At 43.4% G+C, this 20,851-nt stretch overlaps 1 protein-coding gene across 1 annotated transcript in view; it reads left to right on the top strand.

The window, feature by feature from the left end:
* TECTA (tectorin alpha) overlaps nt 1–20,851 on the top strand; it is a 53,088-nt gene that overhangs the window by 12,532 nt on the left and 19,705 nt on the right. Inside the window, exons 4-11 of the mRNA XM_063311358.1 lie at nt 335–472; nt 1,345–1,510; nt 5,616–6,028; nt 7,947–8,520; nt 10,397–10,989; nt 14,380–14,953; nt 16,660–17,270; nt 17,983–18,544. Coding sequence (XP_063167428.1) covers nt 335–472; nt 1,345–1,510; nt 5,616–6,028; nt 7,947–8,520; nt 10,397–10,989; nt 14,380–14,953; nt 16,660–17,270; nt 17,983–18,544 — 3,631 coding nt within the window. The remainder of the gene's footprint in view (nt 1–334; nt 473–1,344; nt 1,511–5,615; nt 6,029–7,946; nt 8,521–10,396; nt 10,990–14,379; nt 14,954–16,659; nt 17,271–17,982; nt 18,545–20,851) is intronic.

A 20,851-nucleotide genomic window follows, 5' to 3' on the forward strand; every position in this document is an offset into this window, starting at 1 on the left:
TAAATATCATACAGCGTCATGGAATTGGCTTCAAGATCAGAAATAAGATACTGAACCAAATCCTTTGTCAAAAAGTGTTATCTATCTATCTATCTATCTATCTATCTATCTATCTATCATCTATCTATCTATCTATCATCTATCTATCTATATCTATCATCTATCTATCTATAATCTATCTATCATCTATCTATCAATCATCTATCAATCTATCTATCTATCACATTTTATCACCTCCCATCTCCCCCCAAGGAAGGACTCTGGGCGGTTATGGAAAATAATTTACTTTGGAGAGAAGAGTTGGCCTCTGAATAAACAGTTGTATTTTAAACAGGTGAACACTTTCCAAGCTCTCCTTATCTCAGATGGAACATCCTCATTTGCCATGTTCAATTATGAAGAAATTAACTGGACCACAGGGACTGCTAGTGGAGGGGATCCTCTAACTGGACTTGGTGGAGTGATGGCTCAGGTAGGACATTTAGATGACCATCGTGGGCTGCCTTTTCACGCTGCCATTCTGCATGCCGCATCCATGGAAAAACATTATTTGTATGTTACAAAGCAGATAAAGAAGTAGCCAATCTAGAAGACAGGAGATTTAAAAATTCATTTGGATGATCAAGTGATAGTCAACCAAGTAAATAACTGCTGTCTGAAATCTGAGTGTGTTTCTAATCCAAGCACTGTAAAGTCGCTTGTATGCAAAATATTCTGGAGTCAATACACTGAAGTGGGAAAAAACACTAAAATGCAATGGAGGTTGCCTGAATCCATTAATAAACACAGAAGGGGGTATGTGTGATGGTCTGTGGGAATGATCTTGGGAGACAGTCTGATAAGAGGCAGCTCAGTCCGCAGGTGGGGGAAAAGCATGAGAAGCATCTCAGAAGGGGCCCTCCCTAGTTTTCCGGAGACTAAAAAGAGAGGACTCTGAGAAACACTTTCAGTCTTGCAAGATTCTGTTAATATAACCTTTCAATAAAGATAGTGCTAGTGCTCCTGGTTGTGTTTCTTCTCTGGACTACCCTGAAGGGCTAAAATATGTCACCTCTTTTTCCTCCTGTAATTTCTGGGTGTTGGGGGTGAGGGCTCTTCACCTCCTGTAATTCCCAGAGCTTGGAGTGTGCATGACATTGACCATATGCTTAATGAATTGGACTCCAGGCCACTTGATGTTGTACTGTAATATATTGGTTAGATGCTAATGTGTTACAGGTCTCTGGTCTTTTGTCTTCAACATACTAAGTGTGATGCCAGTTGGGAGAATAGCATCATAGATTAAGCTCATCAGGTGAAGTTCTAGATAATTTGAAGGCGACTCTGTTCTTTTTGGTTCCGTAGGCTGGCTTCAATGGCGGAAACAGTACCAACTATTTCAGCATCCCTGGTTCCAGAACCCCAGACATTGTCAACATTGAAGAGACAACCAATGTCAATGTGCCAGGTCGTTGGGTATTCAGAATTGATGGGAGGGAAATTGACCCAGCCAACGGATGTAGTTTTAGAGGTGAGCAAATATAGGAAGCTGTTTGTGTCAAACTGACAGCAGCTTTTCTTGGATTTCAGACACTTTTGCCAAGAGATGTTGCTAAAGATTGACCTGGGCCCTGTTTGTATGCCAGATGGTTAACCAGACCTCCACTTTACCTGAATGCTTCATACGCAACATTCTTCTCACATTCTCATCCATTAGACCACATCAGCACTCGAAACATCCCAGGATTTAAACTTGCTTAATAGAGCAGTCACTGACTCTACTAGAAAATAAGCCTAAAGTTAATTTTAGGGTACACAGGAGTGGGCTTTTCCCTAGGTTAGTCCCAGGCTGAGAAAGCAACACAGCTGCCTCTTTTCAACTTGAAATAATGATTTTAAGTGTCTTCATCCCTTTGGACTGTTTACGTTCTCTCTTTTGTTGCTGAATGTCTTGACTGTCTTCTATGTGGAAAGGCAGGGAATCAGCCGAAACCCCTCTTCCTCCTCTTTAGGGATTCCCACTTAGGACAAACACAGACAATTTCAAGAGCAATAAGACTTTTCTTCTTCATAGAATTCCTGGGGGGAATCTGGAAATGATAGATAGTTCTATGTGGGAATTCTCCCAGAAATGCAATTCATGTGATATGGTTGTCATTTGTAGCTCATTGTCGCAATTTCTTAATGTTATCCAACAGCATTGATTGTGAGTAGTATGAAGTGTCATACAGCTTTTATCTTGCTATGCCAGATAATGAAGAACAAATGTAACTGAGGCCATTGAGAGCTTTCCACATTTTTAAAAAATGGTCTTATTTAGTGCATTGTTCTCTCATTTCTTATCTGTGGTAATAGTAATTAACAGATGCATGGGTAAATCATGTTACTCTGTCAGAGCAAAAGGCAGCAAAGAGTCTGGCAATGTTTTAATAAATGTATTGTGATATGAGCATGTGGGTTCTATCGGTTGCAAGACAGAAAAATGTATGCGTGTGCAGGCCACCAGTGGGCCTAATTAGCCAAGAAATGTAACCCAATTGTGATACATTTCTATAAATCCAAAAGCCAAATGAAGTGGTGAGATAGACCTAAAAAATTACTTTTTGTTGTTATTGTTACTATTATTATTATCATCATTATTACCATCACCTTCCATAAATGAATTCATGGAAATAGACCTCATGACCACTAACCGTTTTTTCCTCACTGCAAATCTGACTTAATCTTTCTCACCTTGGGCAGCCTCCAGGTGTGTGGACTTCAGTTCCCAACGTTCTTTATAACGACCATCCCAGCTGCAGAATTCTGGGAGGTGAAGTTCACCTATCTGGAGGGCACCCGGGAACCCCTTCCACTCCCAACATGATGATCCGTTGTCATAATTACAGAAAAGACGGTGACGGATTCGACCTTGGGGGAGCTGGGGGTGGCGACAACTGACAGGAAGCTCTGGCGTGGGCTGATCCACGAAGTCACGAAGAGTCGGAAGCGACTGAACGAATAAACAACAAAGCTATAAACGCTTGAAATGGAGGCAGTGACTTTGTGAAGGAGTAAACCATTCCTTGTCCCCACTGAGTCCAATCTCACAGTACCCATTTCTCATGCGAATTCTAGCTCCGTTGCTTCATAATGGAGGTTTCTCTTGGAAACGGCCTATGTTGAAGTACAGAGATGTTATAAAGTCAGTCTCACAGCATCCTCCTGAGCTGCCCTTAGAATCTGCAGTATGTAGAGTCCTTTCAAAAGAAAACAAAGCGATTCTTTTCATTACTGCCCTTTTGCTAGTTAAAAGGTTCTTATGTTAGGTCTTTAAAATAGCCACCTGGAGAGCCTGTTAATCTTATTGTTACAAATACGATGCTCAGACCATCAAAGGGAGACCTGTCTGTCTCCTGGGTGATGTTGCCAGGAATGGGAGGATTACACTGCTTCCCAATTACCAACTTTTATAGCATTCTAGTCTCTCTGTTCCAGTTCTGGTGCAAGGTCTGTCTGGGCTCCATTCAACAGTAATGAAGTTGTCTTGGGGTTTTTAATTTCACCAAGAGGGTTGCATGAATCTGAAAAGATTCCAAGCAAAAGGAAGTTTGCTATCACAAGGGAGTGTCATTTGCACAACCAGATGCTTAAAAGTATTAAGGTTTGAAAGAAACAGAATTTTGGAGACATTTGGGATGGATCTACAACATGGTCAAGGTGGAGCCCGTGTTGATGGCAAGCCCAGAGCAGTGTGAAGAACTTTATCTGCAGGTTGGTGGGGGTTTACATGGGGAGGATGGAAGGGGGGATGAAGGCACAGAAGCAGATGGAGGAGGTGACAGACTGGAAGGGAGGGAGAAAAGGGAGACACAGTCAGGTCTAGAGAGCCTCTGGATCAGTCAACTTGGAGCCAAGTGCAAAATGGTGCAGATCTGGAACCAATGATCTGTCCCCACCCCCAACTGGAATGATCTGCATAAAAAAATTGCATTTTGAATGGCTGAAACCCAGAGATTTTAGGAGTCTAATTCTGACTTTCAAATGGCCGCTGTTAAAAAAAAAATGGGAACCAAAAATCCTTACCAATCAAGTTACTGCAACCTCTATCAGCACATCCTCACAGACATTTTACTCTTGCTTTTTCTTTTTATAATGATGATTGCAGGTACAAGCAATAATTTTTGTGTGTGTAATAATTAGCTTTGTGTAAGACACAGATGCAGACACCCACCTCATTAAGAGTTACAGTCAAAATCGCTATGGCTATTGTAAAATATTGAGTCTCCGAAGTTGCATTATTTGATGTTTAATTAGTGCTAATTCATATGGAAGGAAAACGAGCCTAAACAGGCAATTAACACCCCTTGAGCCGCAGATGTAATTCACCCATTGTTAATAGTATTAAGTTATGGCAACCGTGGCATGCTTGGGATATAATTCACGCTGCATGAACCTAGTTGTTTGTAGAAGCCAGCCACACCGTAGCTGCAGCTTAACTGTGGTCAATGCTCTGTGATTTAAATATGTGTTTATTTTTCCAATCTTACACTGGTGAACATAGAAAGGATGCTGGCTAAATTCCTGGGGTGGGGGCAGTGTTTTGCTGTCTGTGAGGGAAAGGGGCCTTAACCCATTGAAACATTTGCTCTACTGAGAGAGGAAAGTAGAATCTCCTGGGCTAAGCTTAACTCGTGATGCTTCACAGACACGTCCATATAGTTTTCTTGGAAGCCGTTCTGATATGACATTGCCTTCTTCCAAGATGGTTTTCTGACTTCATCACCAAGGTTACAGCCTTGGATTTCTCAAGTGCTAACCAAGTCTAACCAAGTTAGGTTGCCAAGGTCAGCCAGATGCTGCCAGCTAGCTTGGCCAACACTTCTTTTAATCTGTTTTAATGTAAAGTTTAGCCTACGGCCTTGCTAGTCTCCTCTACAAGTATTAACCAGGTCTGACTTGTTTAGCCAGACCGGGTACATTGAAGAAATCATACGTGTACGGGAAATATGATTATGTGATTACAATGGAGGTGAGATCAAGAACAGATGGTATGACAATGGCAATGCACCTTAAAACGTCACATTACAGTTTTGCGATTGTATTTCACAGCATCAGTGATTACATCTACTAGTTTCTTGTATACGAATCCCATGCTGAAAGAGAGCTGTCTAATGCTCCTCAGGACCCTCTCCAAGGTTTGAAACGGGCTTCAGCCTATTGCAGCAGTGATTCATATATGGCAACAGATTATAATAAGAGAGTACTTAAATCGGAGCTCTTTTAAATAGTTAAAATAGCACAGTTGTTAATAGAATAAACCAGCCTTCCGCTTCAGATAGTTTGGACAACAACTTGTGCCTCTGAAGGCAAATATGGCAGTGCTAATTGGTATATGGTCCAAAGCATCAGGCCACCATGGTAGGGAGGCCTATGAATAACCCCTAGTCCTAGTCATCTCTGCTTTCATGTTCTGCAAGGACCGGCAGTTAGCAAGCAGACTGACAAGGTTCGGTTGACTTGTAAGTAGCACTGTAGGTCATCACTGTTTCTACAAGGAAAGTAAAATTCCAGTCTTTCTGAAGGATCATCTCAGTTATACCTTGGATTCCTGCTTTGGAGAGTGAAGGTGACCTTGATTCTGTGGTCTGTTTTAGGTCAATTCCTTCGTCAAGGAGAGATATTCTGGGAAAGCGCAAACTGCTCCACCAAGTGCCGTTGCCTGGATTTCAACAATGAGCTCTTTTGCCAGGAGGTGCCCTGTGGCCCGTATGAGATCTGTGAGGCAAAGGAGAAGTTCTTCCAGTGTGTGTCAGTGGAGAGCAGCACTTGTGTGATCTTTGGAGATCCACACTACCATACCTTCGATGGCTTCCTTTTCCATTTCCAAGGTTCCTGCTCCTACTTGCTCGCCAGGCAGTGTTGGCCAGGATCCAGCTTGCCCTTCTTTAGTGTGGAAGCCAAGAATGAGAATCGTGGTGGCTCTTCGGTCTCCTGGCTGAAGGACGTCTCCATTGAGGTCTATTCGCACAAAATCGTCATTCCCAAAGGCAGCTTTGGGAAGATTATGGTGAGATTCCCCCTCACTTACTGAGAGGACTTTTATGCATTTCTGGCTCAGGATGAGCTCAGTCAGGGTCTACACTTTTAGCTGTAGAGAAAAGAAAATGTTTTTTTGTACGCCTCCTAGAGTCACCTTTCCGTGAGATGGGCGGCCATATAAATTTGATAAATAAATAAAATCCTCTATCAGTTTGGGGAATTTTCACAGAAGAAAAAAATATTGATACCTGTAACAGAAGAGCTGCACTTCCTGAATTGCTTCACTTGTCCTTGATGATGGGTCTCAGGATCCAGATATGATAGTCTAGATCAGTGCTTCTCTACCTCAGCAACTTTAAGCTGTGTGGACTTCAACTCCCAGAATTCCCCTTGCTGGCTGGGGAATTCTGGGAGTGGAAATCCGCACCGCTTAAAGTTGCTGAGGTAGAGAAGCACCGGTCTAGATGGTGTCATGACATTATTCCATTGTCTGGGTGTATCTGGAAAGAGAAATTTGAGGACAAAAAGCAGTCCTCAACAGCAACCAAAAAGGGAACCACAGCAGTGAGCTAGCTTGGAAACAAGAAGATTCTGTTAATTTCTGGGATGTTTTGGTTATTTTTTTCATCTAATGGCACTAAAATGGGAAATGCTACATCACAGAATCAGCCTTTTTCAATCTAATGCCCTCCATATGGGTTGGCTTCCATTGTCCATAATCTTCCAGGCAGGCAACCAGGGACATTAGTAAAAGCTATGCTGGAAGTAAAATCCAGCATAGCTTGAATGCACATTTACTTGCACACAATATCCTTTCTAGGCTACTATTTTGACATTGGAAAAGTATGCATGCCATCTTCAGTCTGCCAGAAGTCCAGGTTAATCTCCAGAAATAAGCACACATCCTGCTTAGACATATAATTTAAACTGTGATGGCTTGCCAACAACCCAAGCAGGGAGTAGCTTTAGAGCAATTTTTTAGTAACCAATTCCCAAAATGTTTGCAGGAAGCAAAGTTTCAATAATTTAGTGTGACATGATGTGACATTGTGCTACATCATTTGTTTATAGTACAAAAATTTATGTACTGCTAGGAGAAACTATGGCTGAGTACATGTGCTCTGTAATTTTGTAGTTCCGTAATGGCATGTGGGAATGACCTTGGGAGACAGGAGGAAGAGCTGCAGACTAGACAATGGTCAGGTAAGAGGCAGCTGAGCCCGCAGCAGGAATGGGGGGGTGGCAAACATCTCAGAAGGGACCCTCCCTAGTTTCTTGGGCTGTAAAGGCAATGGGGGAGAAATGTTTTTTCAGACTTACAAGACTGATGTGAGCCTTGCAAGGTAGTCCGGAGAAGAAGCATGCCCAGAAGAACCTGCTGTACTTTATTGTATGGCTACATTAACAGAACCTTGCAAGTCAGAAAGCACATCTCTTCCCCGTCGCTTTTACAGCCCAAGAAACTAGGGAGGGTCCCTTCTGAGATGTTTGCCACACCCCCATTCCTGCTGCGGGCTCAGCTGCCTCTTATCCAACCACTGCCCTGGCTGTGGCTCTTCCCCCTGTCTCCCACAGTCATTCCCACATACCAGTGCAAGTTCCTTCTACTAGAGAGTCCTGAGCCCACTTAATTACTCTCTGAGAAATTGGGGTCTTGTCTGTTTGTCAGTTTTTTTCTCTCAGGCACCTTACAGACCTGGCAGCAGCCTTAGGATCTTGGGATCTAGACTGAGTGACACAATACTTTCGGTTTTGCTCATATCCTCTTTGCATTTTCTTCTTTTCTGCATTACTTGATAAACGTTAGTGACTTAATAAGTTATTTGTATTGACCATGTTAATCATCAGGATAGTAAATAAATCCATTTTAAACCTCGTTTTGGATGATGATGATGATGATGATGATGATGATGATGAAGAATATTAACTTTATATCCATGTTACAGATAGATGACTTGGTCATGTCTCTACCCGTCTTCTTGGAACTGGGAGCCATAAAAATCTATCAGAGTGGCATGTCAACAGCTGTGGAAACTGACTTTGGCCTTCTGGTGACCTATGATGGTGACCATTATGCTGCCATATCAGTTCCTGGCTCCTACATTAATGCTACCTGTGGCCTGTGTGGGAACTACAACAAGAATCCCGAAGATGATGCCCTGCGCTCTGATGGGAAACTGGCGACCTCTGTGTTGGATCTGGGAGAGAGCTGGCGGGTTTATCATCCAGAATGGAAGTGTTCCCCAGGCTGCTTAGACAACTGCAGTCTTTGTGATATGGCAATGGAGTCCCTCTACTTCAGCCCTGAGTATTGTGGGTTCATCAACAAAACTGGTGGCCCTCTGTGGGAATGCGGGGCCATTGTCGACCCCACTGCATTTGTCCATAGCTGCGTTTATGATCTGTGCAGCATCCGTGATAATGGCACAGGAGGACTTTGCCAAGCCATTCAAGCCTACGCCTTGGTGTGCCAGGCCCTAGGGATCCCAATCGGAGACTGGAGGGGGCAGACTGGATGTGGTAAGTCACCATGCATTGGAATTTGAGAGTGATACAGACCCAGCCAAAATGGCAGGGCTCACTTGCTTCACCCAGGAGATTCCAGTCCATCATACTGAGTTAGGAAGGAAGGACACGGTGGAGCATCAGGCAACCTGTTCCAAAGCAGAGGGAGAGAATTGTCCATATGATTATCAGGACTGCTAATAAGAGCACCTGGCCCTTTATAGTTTGACAACAGAGAGTAGAAATGGCAGGTTTACAGTGCCCTTGAACGATGCTTTTGACCCGTGTTTGAATAACAGAACTCGCAGCTCCTGCTCCTAGGCCTGAGAACTTTCCAGAAGGTAAAGGTAAAGTAAAGGTTTCCCTTGACATTGAGTCCAGTCGTGTCCGACTCTAGGGGGCGGTGCTCATCTCTGTTTCAAAGCCGAAGAGCCGGCGTTTGTCCGTAGACACCTCCGTGGTCATGTGGCCGGCATGACTACACGGAACGCCGTTACCTGCCCGCCGAAGCGGTACCTATTAATCTACTCACATTGGCATGTTTTCAAACTGCTAGGTTGGAACTGCTAGGTTTATTGTTACTCTTCCAGAAAGAGTAACAATAAAAATGGATCAACAGATTAAGATAAATAGCAGCCTTTATTCTGACCAGGCCACTGCTTCTATGGACCTGTCTGATTGGCTGTAAACGTTTTATTTAATGAGCAATATATTCCCTATTTCTCATACACACACAGTGCAAAAGATAGCTTTCAAAGTGTTTAAGTTTAATCATTGTGTTTTAGCTAGAAACGGCAGTATATCCATTTACTCAGGCTTTTGAAAGACGGAAGCTCTTCATTTCTCCATCGATCTTCCTACCTCGCTTTGTTTCCTTGTGCCTGAAAGCTATCTGGGGATACCTAGCTGGCTGCTCTCAGACTCAGGGAATTAGAATAGGGAGGTCTCTGGTCTGTTCTGTCTCATCAGGTTCTTATTGTGTAAAGAACAGAGGGTGAAAAAGCAACAGATGGTATTTGTGTAGTAGCCGCAAATACTTAGACGATAACTTGTTTCTGTGGTGCACCTTTTGCTTTTGATCGTTCATTTAAATGACTTTGCTTTCTGAAGAAAACTCAGAAGGTTTTCACATCTTCGAGAAACTCAGGTTAGAACTTTGCAGTTGAAAAAACCTACTTTAATAATTCTCCCCCCCCCAAAAAAATAACCCCCCTAGAATTCTAACAGATATTGTTGCTCTGAGACCCAATTCAACAGTCTTCTGCTTACAGAAGCTGAGAAGGACATAGAGATGCTTGAAGCAACCAAGGGTCTGACAGCCAAGGACAAACAGAGGGGGAGAAAAAGCATCCCCTTGACTTGTCCTTTGCTTCTCTTTCTGGAGATTGCCGAAGGATGGAAAAAGCTTTAAGTGTCGTGGCTAACTCTGAGCACAGCTGATTCTTCTAATTAATCTGCACACTTGTCTGTACCCTCTTAAGCTTCTTCTGCTGCATCATTTGTAAATTAGAATGGTGACAATCCGGTTGTGACTTCCTGCCTACATTTTATTTCCTTCCTTTGTCATTTTTTATTGTTTGTCTGTGTTTGCTTCTAGTTTGTAGTCCCTAGGGAAAAGTACATACTGTAGTCATTGCAAAGCACTGAGCATGTAAGTCCCCTTCATGCTCAACTCTTGGTAACTCCTGGTGTAGTTTTCTTGTCAACTGTATAGAAGTAATTTGCTGTCGCTGCCTATGGCCTGGGGTTTTCCTGATGGATTGGTATCCAAATAGGAACTTGGTGCAACCCTGTGTAGTTTCTTGAAAGGTCAGCCAAAGTTGACTGGGTGCTACCACCAGGCTGGGTACTCATCATTCTAAATCAACACTGTTCTCCTTGCCTCTTTCAGCAACTGCTGTAAACTGTCCAGAGTTCAGTCACTACTCCATATGTACCAGTAGCTGCCCAGCCACCTGCTCTGACTTAACGGCCCCTTTGATCTGCAACTCTCCTTGCACTGAAGGCTGTGAGTGCGTTGAAGGCTACGTTCTCAGCACTGACACCTGTGTCCCTGTCCAAGAGTGTGGCTGTGACATGGATGGCCGCTACCATGCCGTCGGGGAATCATTCTGGGCTTCTGTGGACTGCACAGTGCAATGCTGGTGTGAAGAAGGAGGGGAAGTCAACTGCTTCAATGCCACTTGTCAAGAAGGAGAAGTGTGTGCAGTAGAGAAGGGGTACCAAGGGTGTTACCCCAAGCGGGAGACTTTGTGTTTGGTATCTCAGGATCAAGTGCTGCACACTTTTGATGGAGTTGGCTTTGTTTATCCCTTGGACAATTCTTACACATTGGTAAAAACATGCCCAGACAGGCCCAGTTACGTGGAAGTGGACATCAGCAAAAAGAAACCAGATTCAAGTCCTGACTGGCTTCGTGCCTTGATGATCCAAGTTGCCAACCAAGAGGTTAAGATTGGAGGTGTAGACAACTCTGAAATCAAGGTAGGAACCTTCTGTGGGTGACAGGCTCAAAGGGAGTGGGGTCATTGCTGTTAATTGCAGGAAAACATTTAATAACACAGTCTTGACCAATTCTCAAGAACCAGTTTTATTCAGAGAGAGCAGTCTTTCCTAACCTCAGGATGATTGGAGCTGTGCCTGTCATATCTGGAGAATCCCAGACTGGAGAAAGCTTCTGGGTTATACAGATCAATTTATCTAGCCAATCATTGTCGTTGTCATCATCACAAAAAACTTACAAGATACCTTGAAATATTTGTATGGAAGGCATGGAATTGAGAAACATACAGTAAGAAAGATGGATGATGGCTAAAGGAGTTATATTTCTGAGTGCCCAATGATAGGCCCTTGCCTTCATGGTCTCTTTGAGATCTTCTGAGGGACTGTCCCCATGTCATTGACTCAGCAGCATAACATTCTCTGTCTCTCTTGCCAATCCTCTCCTGACTTCCCTGCACCGATACTAAGCCACTGCTTATCCTGTTATCCTGGCTGGTGAGTGTGCCACTGTGATTGGAAAGGCAATGACTTTTCTCTTCCAACTTTGTCTCCATCTCCTTTCACTTTCTCATCAGCCAGTGGGGGGAAAATCTACTAATCCAGATACTGTAGCAAGAATGGGGAGAGACTGACTTTATTATGTGCATGCTGGCTGGGGAATTCTGGGAATTGAAGTCCACACATCTTAAAGTTGCCAAGGTTGAGAAACACTGCACTAGACATTTGCTTGGCAATTTTAATGCTCATAATGGAAGATACAGGAAGAGTTTAGAGACGTGATCAAACAACCTCAGTTTGGCTCTGCCCTTGCTGACAACTTAAATAATTGCTTGGGTCTTCAAGATGAAAGATTTGTTGGCTTCTTTGCTTTTCACAAATGTGAGATTCTTGGACAGAGGCAGAACTTCTTTGTTCTTTACAGCTGTCGAGCCTTGATTTTCTCCCAGTCCCCCACCCAAAAAGTTCAGAACTAAACTTGAAATGACTGATAGTTGCAGGAGTACAACTAAAGTACTTTTCGAATGATGTAACTAGTAGTCCTGTCTACTCTGATCTGACAGAGAATTGGGTTGTAGGGTTTAGAGAGGGGATCTTTGATTTGCTTCCCCAGCCTGAGATCTTCCAAATGTGTGTGGGCTAAAGGTCTTTGGTTGGGGAGGGGCAGTCGTGGAGCATCCAGAGGATTTCAAGTTGAGGAACGTTAGCTGAGGCTATAATAAAGAAAGAGTTAAAGACTTCTTGCAGCCTAAAGCCATCACATTTGCTAGAGCTTCCATTTACATACCCAACAAAATAGTGCCAAACTATTAGCCTTGGTGCCAATGGGACTGTCTTTGAAGGCATCGGTTGGGAGACTTGTGGGCTTCCTTGTGCAGTTGGTTGACCATTAGCAAAACAGACTGCTGGACTAGTTGGGCCAGTGGTCCAATTCGGCAGGGTACAGCTTATGTTCTTATGATCTGTTAATTGCATTCACCCAATTACAGGACACTCAGGTTTGATCTCACTCAGGAACTTCTCACATTCAGTTATCCAAAGCACAGAAGCTTGATGGGTAAGATCTGCAATAAAATTGTAATTACAGTGGGCAGAATGGAAGAACAGTTGTCTTCAGCATGGAAATCCTGATTTGGCGAGATTTCCCATCATGAAGAACTATAGCCGGGTTCAGGCAAACATACTATATAGCTTCACTGCAGGCTTTCATCACCATCATGAGAAAGGTGATGGAGATGGATAGAGGAGCTGGTCTGCTTTCCTTCTCTGTTTTGGATATCCAAGCATGCGAATAATGGTGTCATAATGCAGAATGCATACTTCTGACAGAGTATGATACAGGTGAATGGGTGTAAATATACACGGTTGTCCTACTGGAATCTAGATGGCTATTCTTATCAGCTGCTGAATTAACATTAATGTATGGTTCACATACAATGGATGGAAATGCTTTTCTTTTTGAAAAGAATGGTAGAGCGGTGAGATTTTATTTATTTATTTATTTAAGTTGCAATTGCCCAAGTAGTGGTGCACTCCTCTTCTTCGTCTTGCAACCTTTGTTGAGTCAATATGGTAATGTAGGTTCTGGACTCCTTGGGAAACCTACAGATCCCCTCCATGGAGAAAACCGTGGGATAAGATTGCTTGCCTTGGTTTTGCAACCTTCCAGGAAACTCTACTCTTCTGAATGGGCAGCCTTGTAGAAAAGTTGCTTCCCAGTTGGCTTCATGCTCATGGGCGACACTGCCACCAGGTGGACAGACGTGCTTTACAAACAGGAAGCAACCGACAGCTTATTTTAAACATATTTTCCACGCCAGCAGCACTGCTGAATGCATCTCATGCTGTTTGCTTGCTTGCATTAACATAGCGTGTGATTAGAAAGCAGAGGAAGGACGTTTTATTTTCAAATTCCTCTTCTTGCCAATCTAGTGATGACATTTCATTGTAAAAAAAAAACCTTGAACTGTATTTTTTCTAATTGTCGGGATCTATTTTTTATGCCTCCCACCCACATCTCTTGTGTTTTCTGTTCTTTCCAGTAAATATATGTCTGCAGCAACCACTGCCTCACTCATACAGTATGTCTATCAAATCAAGTGTCTCAGGTTTTTGAGTCTTGTGTTTTCTTTTTGAATGGCTGAAGTCTAAAGTTCTCCTGAGTATCAAAAGTCTAGTACTGTCATTCTGGGATAATAGCATGAGCTGAAGATAGAATTTGTCTTCCAAGAATAGATAGTTATTTCTTTGAGATAGGAAATCTGGTGGGAGGAGATGGGCGGTGACAAGTTTGATAAATAAATAAAATCCATACAGATCATCCTCCCAATCAAGTGATCAAGTTGGGACTTCAGTTTCTGGGATTCTAGAAGTAGTATTCTGAAATAGATCTGGAGGGCGTTTGGAGGTGGTGGAAAGCTGTTTTAAGTACTTAAAATTATACAAGCATAAAATATTATTTGAGCACGTGAAGGCAAAGCTGGGTCTGAAAATGCATCTGTCACATAAATCTGTGTATTTCAGAAATGGGAATGGCTGCCACTCACTCTTAACTTGAGTGAAAAGTTGCTATGTAATGTGAAAAGCTTTTTAGATACCCCTCTACCCCCAAAATCTTCTCTCTTAAAAAATAATCTTCAAGTCCTGCTTTCTGGGCAGCCCAAATTTAAATGCCTTTCAGCTTATCTTTGGCAGGTAACTTCAGCTATAGACACACACTCTATCACCATGTGAAGTGTGCCTCCTTCTTGACCTTCCATTGCTCAATTCTGCTTATTCCTCATTCATCAAAGGAAGAACAGGAAGATATCTCAGGATTCGTTAGTTTCTTCTTCATTCATTTGTCGGCTCCTGTTTTCCCCTTTTCATTTGCAGGTGAATGGATATGAAACAGAACTTCCATATTTCCATCCTTCTGGCCAACTAGAAATTTACCGGAGTAAAAATGGGACGGTTGTTGAATTGGATGGACTCGTCCATATCCAGTATTCAGACTTGGGTATCCTGGAGATACGTCTCTCCACCATATATTTCAACTGTACTGGAGGCCTCTGTGGCTATTTCAATGGAAACAGCAGCGATGAATTCTGCTTTCCCAATGGGAAATGCACAGATAACCTGGTGGTTTTCCTGGACAGCTGGACAACCTTCAATGAGATCTGCAATGGGGAATGTGGTGACCTTCTCAAGGCCTGCAACAATGATTCAGAGCTTCTGAAAGACTACCGGAGTCGCTCAAAATGTGGAGTCATCAATGATCCCACCAACAGCTCCTTCCTGGAGTGCCACTCTGTGGTGAATGTGTCCACATATTACCGGACCTGCCTTTTTCGTCTGTGCCAAAGTGGTGGGAACGAGTCAGAGCTCTGTGACTCGGTAGCTCGCTATGCCAGCGCTTGTAAGAATGCAGAAGTGGACATTGGCCAATGGAGAAGCTTCAGCTTTTGCCGTAAGTTGGGGAGTGAGGGCGATACCTACCTTCATATTGTCTCCCTGTAGGAAGTTAAGCTGTATGAGTATAGGTCAGCATCATGGATTTCTTAGGTCAAAATGCCCTAAGGCTTCAATGCTATTAAATAACAACAATCATCTTTCTAGATCTAATGGGATACCCATGTTATATAGGTTAGGACTGAAAGCACTGAAACACTTCTAGATACACATGGGAACTTTCTAAGTCTTCTGCTCGGAAAACTCCTCTGAGGTTCAAGTGAAGCCACTAATGGATGTTGTGGAACCAGAACCTCGGCAAAGCTTGCTTGAGTGAACAAAAGTCTACAGTCAGTCCTTAGGATGGTGGCCTCTTACCAAAAGAGTCAATGTTTCATGCTGTCAGATTTCAGAATAGACATGGCTATAAGTCTCTGTTTTTTTTCAAAAACGTAATTTCATATTCAGGAACTAGTTAACACAAGAAATTTCAGGGACTTGATAGTGCAAGGTAAGTTGCTTTACTGGAAACGAGGAAGTCCTGATGCAGAATGCAGGAATCAGAGTGTATGGGACTTAAGGAGTGACAACAGTGGATAACTAAAATGCGAGAAGGAAGAATACTTTGTTTTGTTTAGCTGTGGTGATATTTTTGCTGCCAATGATACAAATATCATAATCTAAGGGAAATACTTAAAATAACATCTTGCCAAAGCACATGTAAGTATGGAAGGTTTAATTAAGTTGGAGAAAATGGAAACAGCTGAATACAGTGTGATAGATGCTGAAGGTCCAGCAGATCATGCACTTTGCAGAGACTCAAGGCCATGAACTTAACGTTAAAGGAGTAATAAGGGGCACATTAGGTGGTCATTTAATTATGGACTCCTTTAAAATGGAATTTGCAAAAGCTTCCCCGCCCCGCAAAAAATAAATCTGATATGCAAGAAGAAACTTCCTGTGTCAGAGCAAAATCCATCTTTGTGCATCTCACACTGGTCTGCCAGATGCCTCCATAAAATTCACAAATCCAGTGTAGAGGCAGTGACTTTCTCTATTCTTTGCACCTGATGTCTGGATTTGAATTTATACTGTAGCAGGGGAAACTTCATTGGTAACAAAGGGTGTAGCCTCATGGTTGTAAATGAAATGCATTAAAAGGTTTATTGATAAGCAATGAAAAATAAAGCAATCACAGAGCAAATTTAAAGCTGAAAGGAAATTCCACTGAGGCTAAGGCAGCGTAATGTAACACAATGTGTAATCAATGCTAGAAGAGTAATAAACACAGCAGGGCAGGGTTAAGAAAAAAACTAAAACACCTTTCAGCTGTCGAATAAGAGCATGCAATAAGCCCGTAATAAAGCAAGCTGAATTTTTAAAAACCATGCCAGCATATTGCCAGGACTCACATTGTATCTTCCGTGAGGATAGATAATACAACTCACTCTCTCGGTATGGGATGAGGGGCTATGGGTTTTCCTGACTCCAGGGGTGTCCATGGCAGGTATCAAGAAGGTAGGTTGGGACCAGTGCCCAAAGTTCCAACTCTTTTTAAGCGTGTTGTGTAAATCAGGGGCACAGCATTGATTGCACAAATGCCTACCATCTTGAAACACCTCTGGGAATGCCCCTGCCTGACTCAGGTCAAGATGGCCGCCACCCCATCCAGAAGATGGCCCCCAGGCTTCCGTCTGACAATTTGCTTCCTTCCTTTTCTTCCAGCTCTTGCCTGTCCTGAGAATAGCCACTTTGAGGAATGCATGTCCTGCTCAGAGTCCTGTGACACCCTGAGCATGGGGCCTGTGTGCCTGGACAGTTGTGTGGAGGGCTGCCAGTGCGACAAGGGCTTTGTCCTCCGGGGCACCCGGTGCATTCTCCGTAGTGAATGCGGCTGCAGCTTTGAAGGCCACCAGCTCTCCACCAACCAGTCCTTCTGGATGGACATCGATTGTCAGTACTTCTGCTACTGCAATGGCTCTGACAACAGTGTGCGCTGCGAGAACCTCCCTTGCAAAGAGGATGAATACTGCCTGGAGGAGAGTGGCCTGTATTACTGCCAGGCCCGCACAGATGCCTCCTGCATCGTTTCTGGCTACAGCCATTACTTGACCTTCGATGGATTTGCGTTTGACTTTCAGAGCAGTTGTCCTTTGGTCCTTTGTACAACCGTCACCCGCCAGAGGTCAGAGAGGTCAGATATTTTCCCCGAGTTTACAGTTATTGCCAAGAATGAGGATCGGGACCCTTCTCTGGCTCTGTGGGTGAAGCAGGTGGAGGTGGAAGTTTTCAGCTACAGCATTGTAATCCATCGAGCCTACAAACATACTGTGCTTGTAAGTCAATAGAGATGACCTTTCACAGACAAGTTAAAACCACCTTGTTCTAGTGTGCTTTTGGTTCTCAGCTGTTCTTGGCACAACTCTGTGTGTTTTACTTTTTGGATTACGTTTTATCTTGTTATCTGCCTGGAGAAATCCTTAGAACTGGAGCAGGCTAATTGCTGCTTGTTAAGCCAAGGCTATAACTGGTCCATCCTGCCTAGTTCCTCCCATTTATTAACTATTTATAATCCATGCTTTCCAGGTACCTAGAACAAAGGAACTGTGCCTTTAATGTGTGAGGGTAGAAAGTCCATCAGGTTGGGCTTGACTCCGTGGCCTCCTCTTGTCCATGTCCAAGTAGTTTCCTTGGCAGTAATACTGAAGCTGTTCATCATTACCACCTTCTGGTGTTTTGTTTTGTTTTTTAACCTTCCAGTCTAGCCTTGGATTTCCCGGTGGCATCTCTTTAAGTATGAATCTGAGCTTGCCTGGTTTTCCAGGATCAGCCAAGTGTCCAAGTGCTGCCACTGAGCTGGACTTTTAACCTGATCACATTACTATGAGAAAATCCTGCATAGCTATGGGGATCTTACCAAAAATATGCAGTCAGCTTCTCATGTGGAGTGAGGATTTAAACCTGGATTTCCTGGGCCGGGTCATCTTACTTTGAAGCCTGCCTCCTTCAGCTGCCCCCTTTCACTGACTCCCTTGCATCTTTTTGCAGATCAACAAGGAACGTCTTTACCTGCCTTTGAAACTGGGCCAAGGGAAAGTGAACATATTCACCTTTGGCTTCCACATCATCATAGAGACCGATTTTGGGCTGAAGGTGGTGTATGACTGGAAGACCTTCCTCTCCATCACCATTCCACGGAACCTCCAAAATAGCACATACGGTCTCTGTGGAAGATACAATGGCAACCCTGATGATGACCTCCAGACCTCCGGTGGCCTTGTAGTCTCCAGTATTAATGAGTTTGGCCACAGCTGGGCCAAGCGGGACCCCTTTTGCCAGGCGGGCTGTGGTGAGAGATGCCCAGCCTGCCGTAAGGTGGAAGGCTTCTGGAAGCCTCAGCAGCTGTGCAGTTTGATTCCTAGCAAGAGCGGTGTCTTCTCCAGGTGCCACAGTAAGGTCAACCCCACTTTCTTCTACAAGAACTGCTTATTTGACACCTGCATTGATGGCGGAGCAGTGCAGACAGCTTGCAGCTGGCTGCAGAATTATGCCAGCACTTGCCAAACCCAGGGGATTGCAGTCACTGGCTGGAGGAACTTCACCTCATGCTGTGAGCAAAACTTTCTTTTTGTACCTCCTTTTTCTCCTCCTCCTTTTTCTGTGTTTATCCATTTAAAAATGCTTTCATCTTTAGGAGTTCTGCTTATTTTCAGCTGATGTGTTTCTGGTTTAAAAGGACATTTTCTCTTGATGGCTGGATTTGCTGGTATTTTCGTAGTATTATTTATTTAACAGTTCATATGATGGGCAAATCTAGACATCCTTTCCATCTTAGTAAGTGAGGCTCATAAATGATGGCTTGTTTGGGGTTTACCATTCTGGCTTGTGGGGAGAGATAGAAGGTGGAGTTCCTGGCTTATAAGCAATGCAGAAATGATCAAATAACAAACACCACTGTTCATTTATGGCCAGGTCAGGATTTTCTAGTTGCTCGTCACATCTGAATATCAGTTTTGTATATTTGGAGTGGGAGCAAAACACTCGTTCTGTACAGAAAGGTAAAGCAATGCATTAGCTATTTAAACATCAAACAAAGGTCAACACTAACCCAGATTAACTGAGTATGTAGGGTTAGAACTAGCTCCTTTGCTCCTGAGTTTGGGCTCTTGGTAAGAACTTTCCACGCTGATCTCTCAGTGGTTCCATTCTGTCCTCTTTCGGCATTGCCTGGATTGAATCCCCATTTTACACCCCAGATGTCAGGGCTGTGGTGGGCCTTGGGCCCCGACATGATGAAACTGGCTAATTGAAGGGACTGAGGTGGCTTGTAGCCTTATCTGCAAATAATGGCAAGCGGTCACCTCACCAGAGGGACCCCAGATTCCACCTGTATGACTATTGTATGGCAATATTCAATTCCTAGGTCCCAGTCCCTGAGTGGTCCATGCTGCTTTCAGCTTAATTAGGTCTTCCTAGTTTTGCCTCTCTATATTTGCATTGTCTGCACATTTAATGATTGGCCTTCAAATGTTGCTGTTTTCCCCTCTTGTGAAAGCTTCCAAGGTACATAAAAGAACTCAGTTTGGTTCAAAGATAAGCAACAGCTGTCATGCTCAGTCTCTTCAGGAAGGAGATGAATGAAGTGATGGAGATGAAAAGACAGAGAAGAAGAAAGTGACTTCGATTGGGGCACCTAATGACAAAGCAGAAGATGCAGAATAAAAATGACACAGATAAGAAGACAGAATTACCCAACAGATACCTCCACATGTACAAGATGGGCCTTGGAGTAATAGAAGATTACCTCTTTTGTCACCAGGTTCATAAAGAGGATGAATCATGAGTACTTCACCAAATCTGACATATTGAAGCACCTGGCACAAAAGCTTAGTCTGACTCTGGCAGTGTGTTGGATTTATTGCTGAAAATCTGACGTTCCCTCTTGGAAGTCTTTCCAATAGGGTGCCCTTGGTTTGGAATGTGTGAAGGTTGAGATCATTAGTATCATCTGGAAGGCTCTATCACTAGATTTGGCTGGAAGATGGTGAACAAGAGGCCTCTTCATAGAAAAAGAATATCCCATAATATCATAGTCTCAGGCTCCAACTCCAGTTGAAGTATATTAGGAAAGAAAGAAACCTGCATGTGGAGTTAGAGAACGGGGATAGAAGAGCTGATGACCTCCAGAAGTTTAAGGATTTCAAGGTTTTAAGGATGATCAGTTCCAATTAGTGTGGCCAATTGTGAGAGTTGTTCAAAACTTCTGAAAGGTTATAAAATGAACAACTCTGAGCCTGATTGTTATCTCTCACCGTCCTGCCATATTCTTCTACTAGTGTCTATAAAATGCTTAGTTTTGACACATACCTCTTAGCTAGTACATGGAAGTGGAGGTGGCAGGTTGTAAGAACACGAATTGCAGTTCATTGACCTAGACACTTAATCCTGAGGGAGTTGACTTTAGTCCCAAATCTATCTGGGTTTGTTTGGGGTTAAACTCTCTTATCTACCGACTCCCGGATTAAACTTACTTACCAAGGAATTAACCATCCCTTCCTCTGTGATCAAAATTATATCTTGGGACCCAATTTTTGTGGCTATTTCAGTTTTCACCTTTACCTCCACATAGGACAGTGAAAAGGGGACAGAAATGAGTGGGAAGAAGAGATGTCTCAGTCAACCATGTCATGTGTTCCTGTGACGTGTCTACCCATGGTTAACTGATCCATGATTTGCTCAGTGAACTTCCATGGTCAGAGTTAAGAAGGGACATAAAATCAGACCGTCATTGCACCAGCTGATTTTGCATGGGTTGCCATGCAAGCACAGCCTCTGTCTAAATTACAAGTTCAGATATAGTTGTGGGTTGGGCGAGGCAGGCTGAAATTGCCTAGATGATTCTCCAAGAAGATCAGGT

The sequence above is a fragment of the Candoia aspera genome, chromosome 9 (genome assembly GCF_035149785.1).
Source record: "Candoia aspera isolate rCanAsp1 chromosome 9, rCanAsp1.hap2, whole genome shotgun sequence".
NCBI classification, from domain to species: domain Eukaryota; kingdom Metazoa; phylum Chordata; class Lepidosauria; order Squamata; family Boidae; genus Candoia; species Candoia aspera.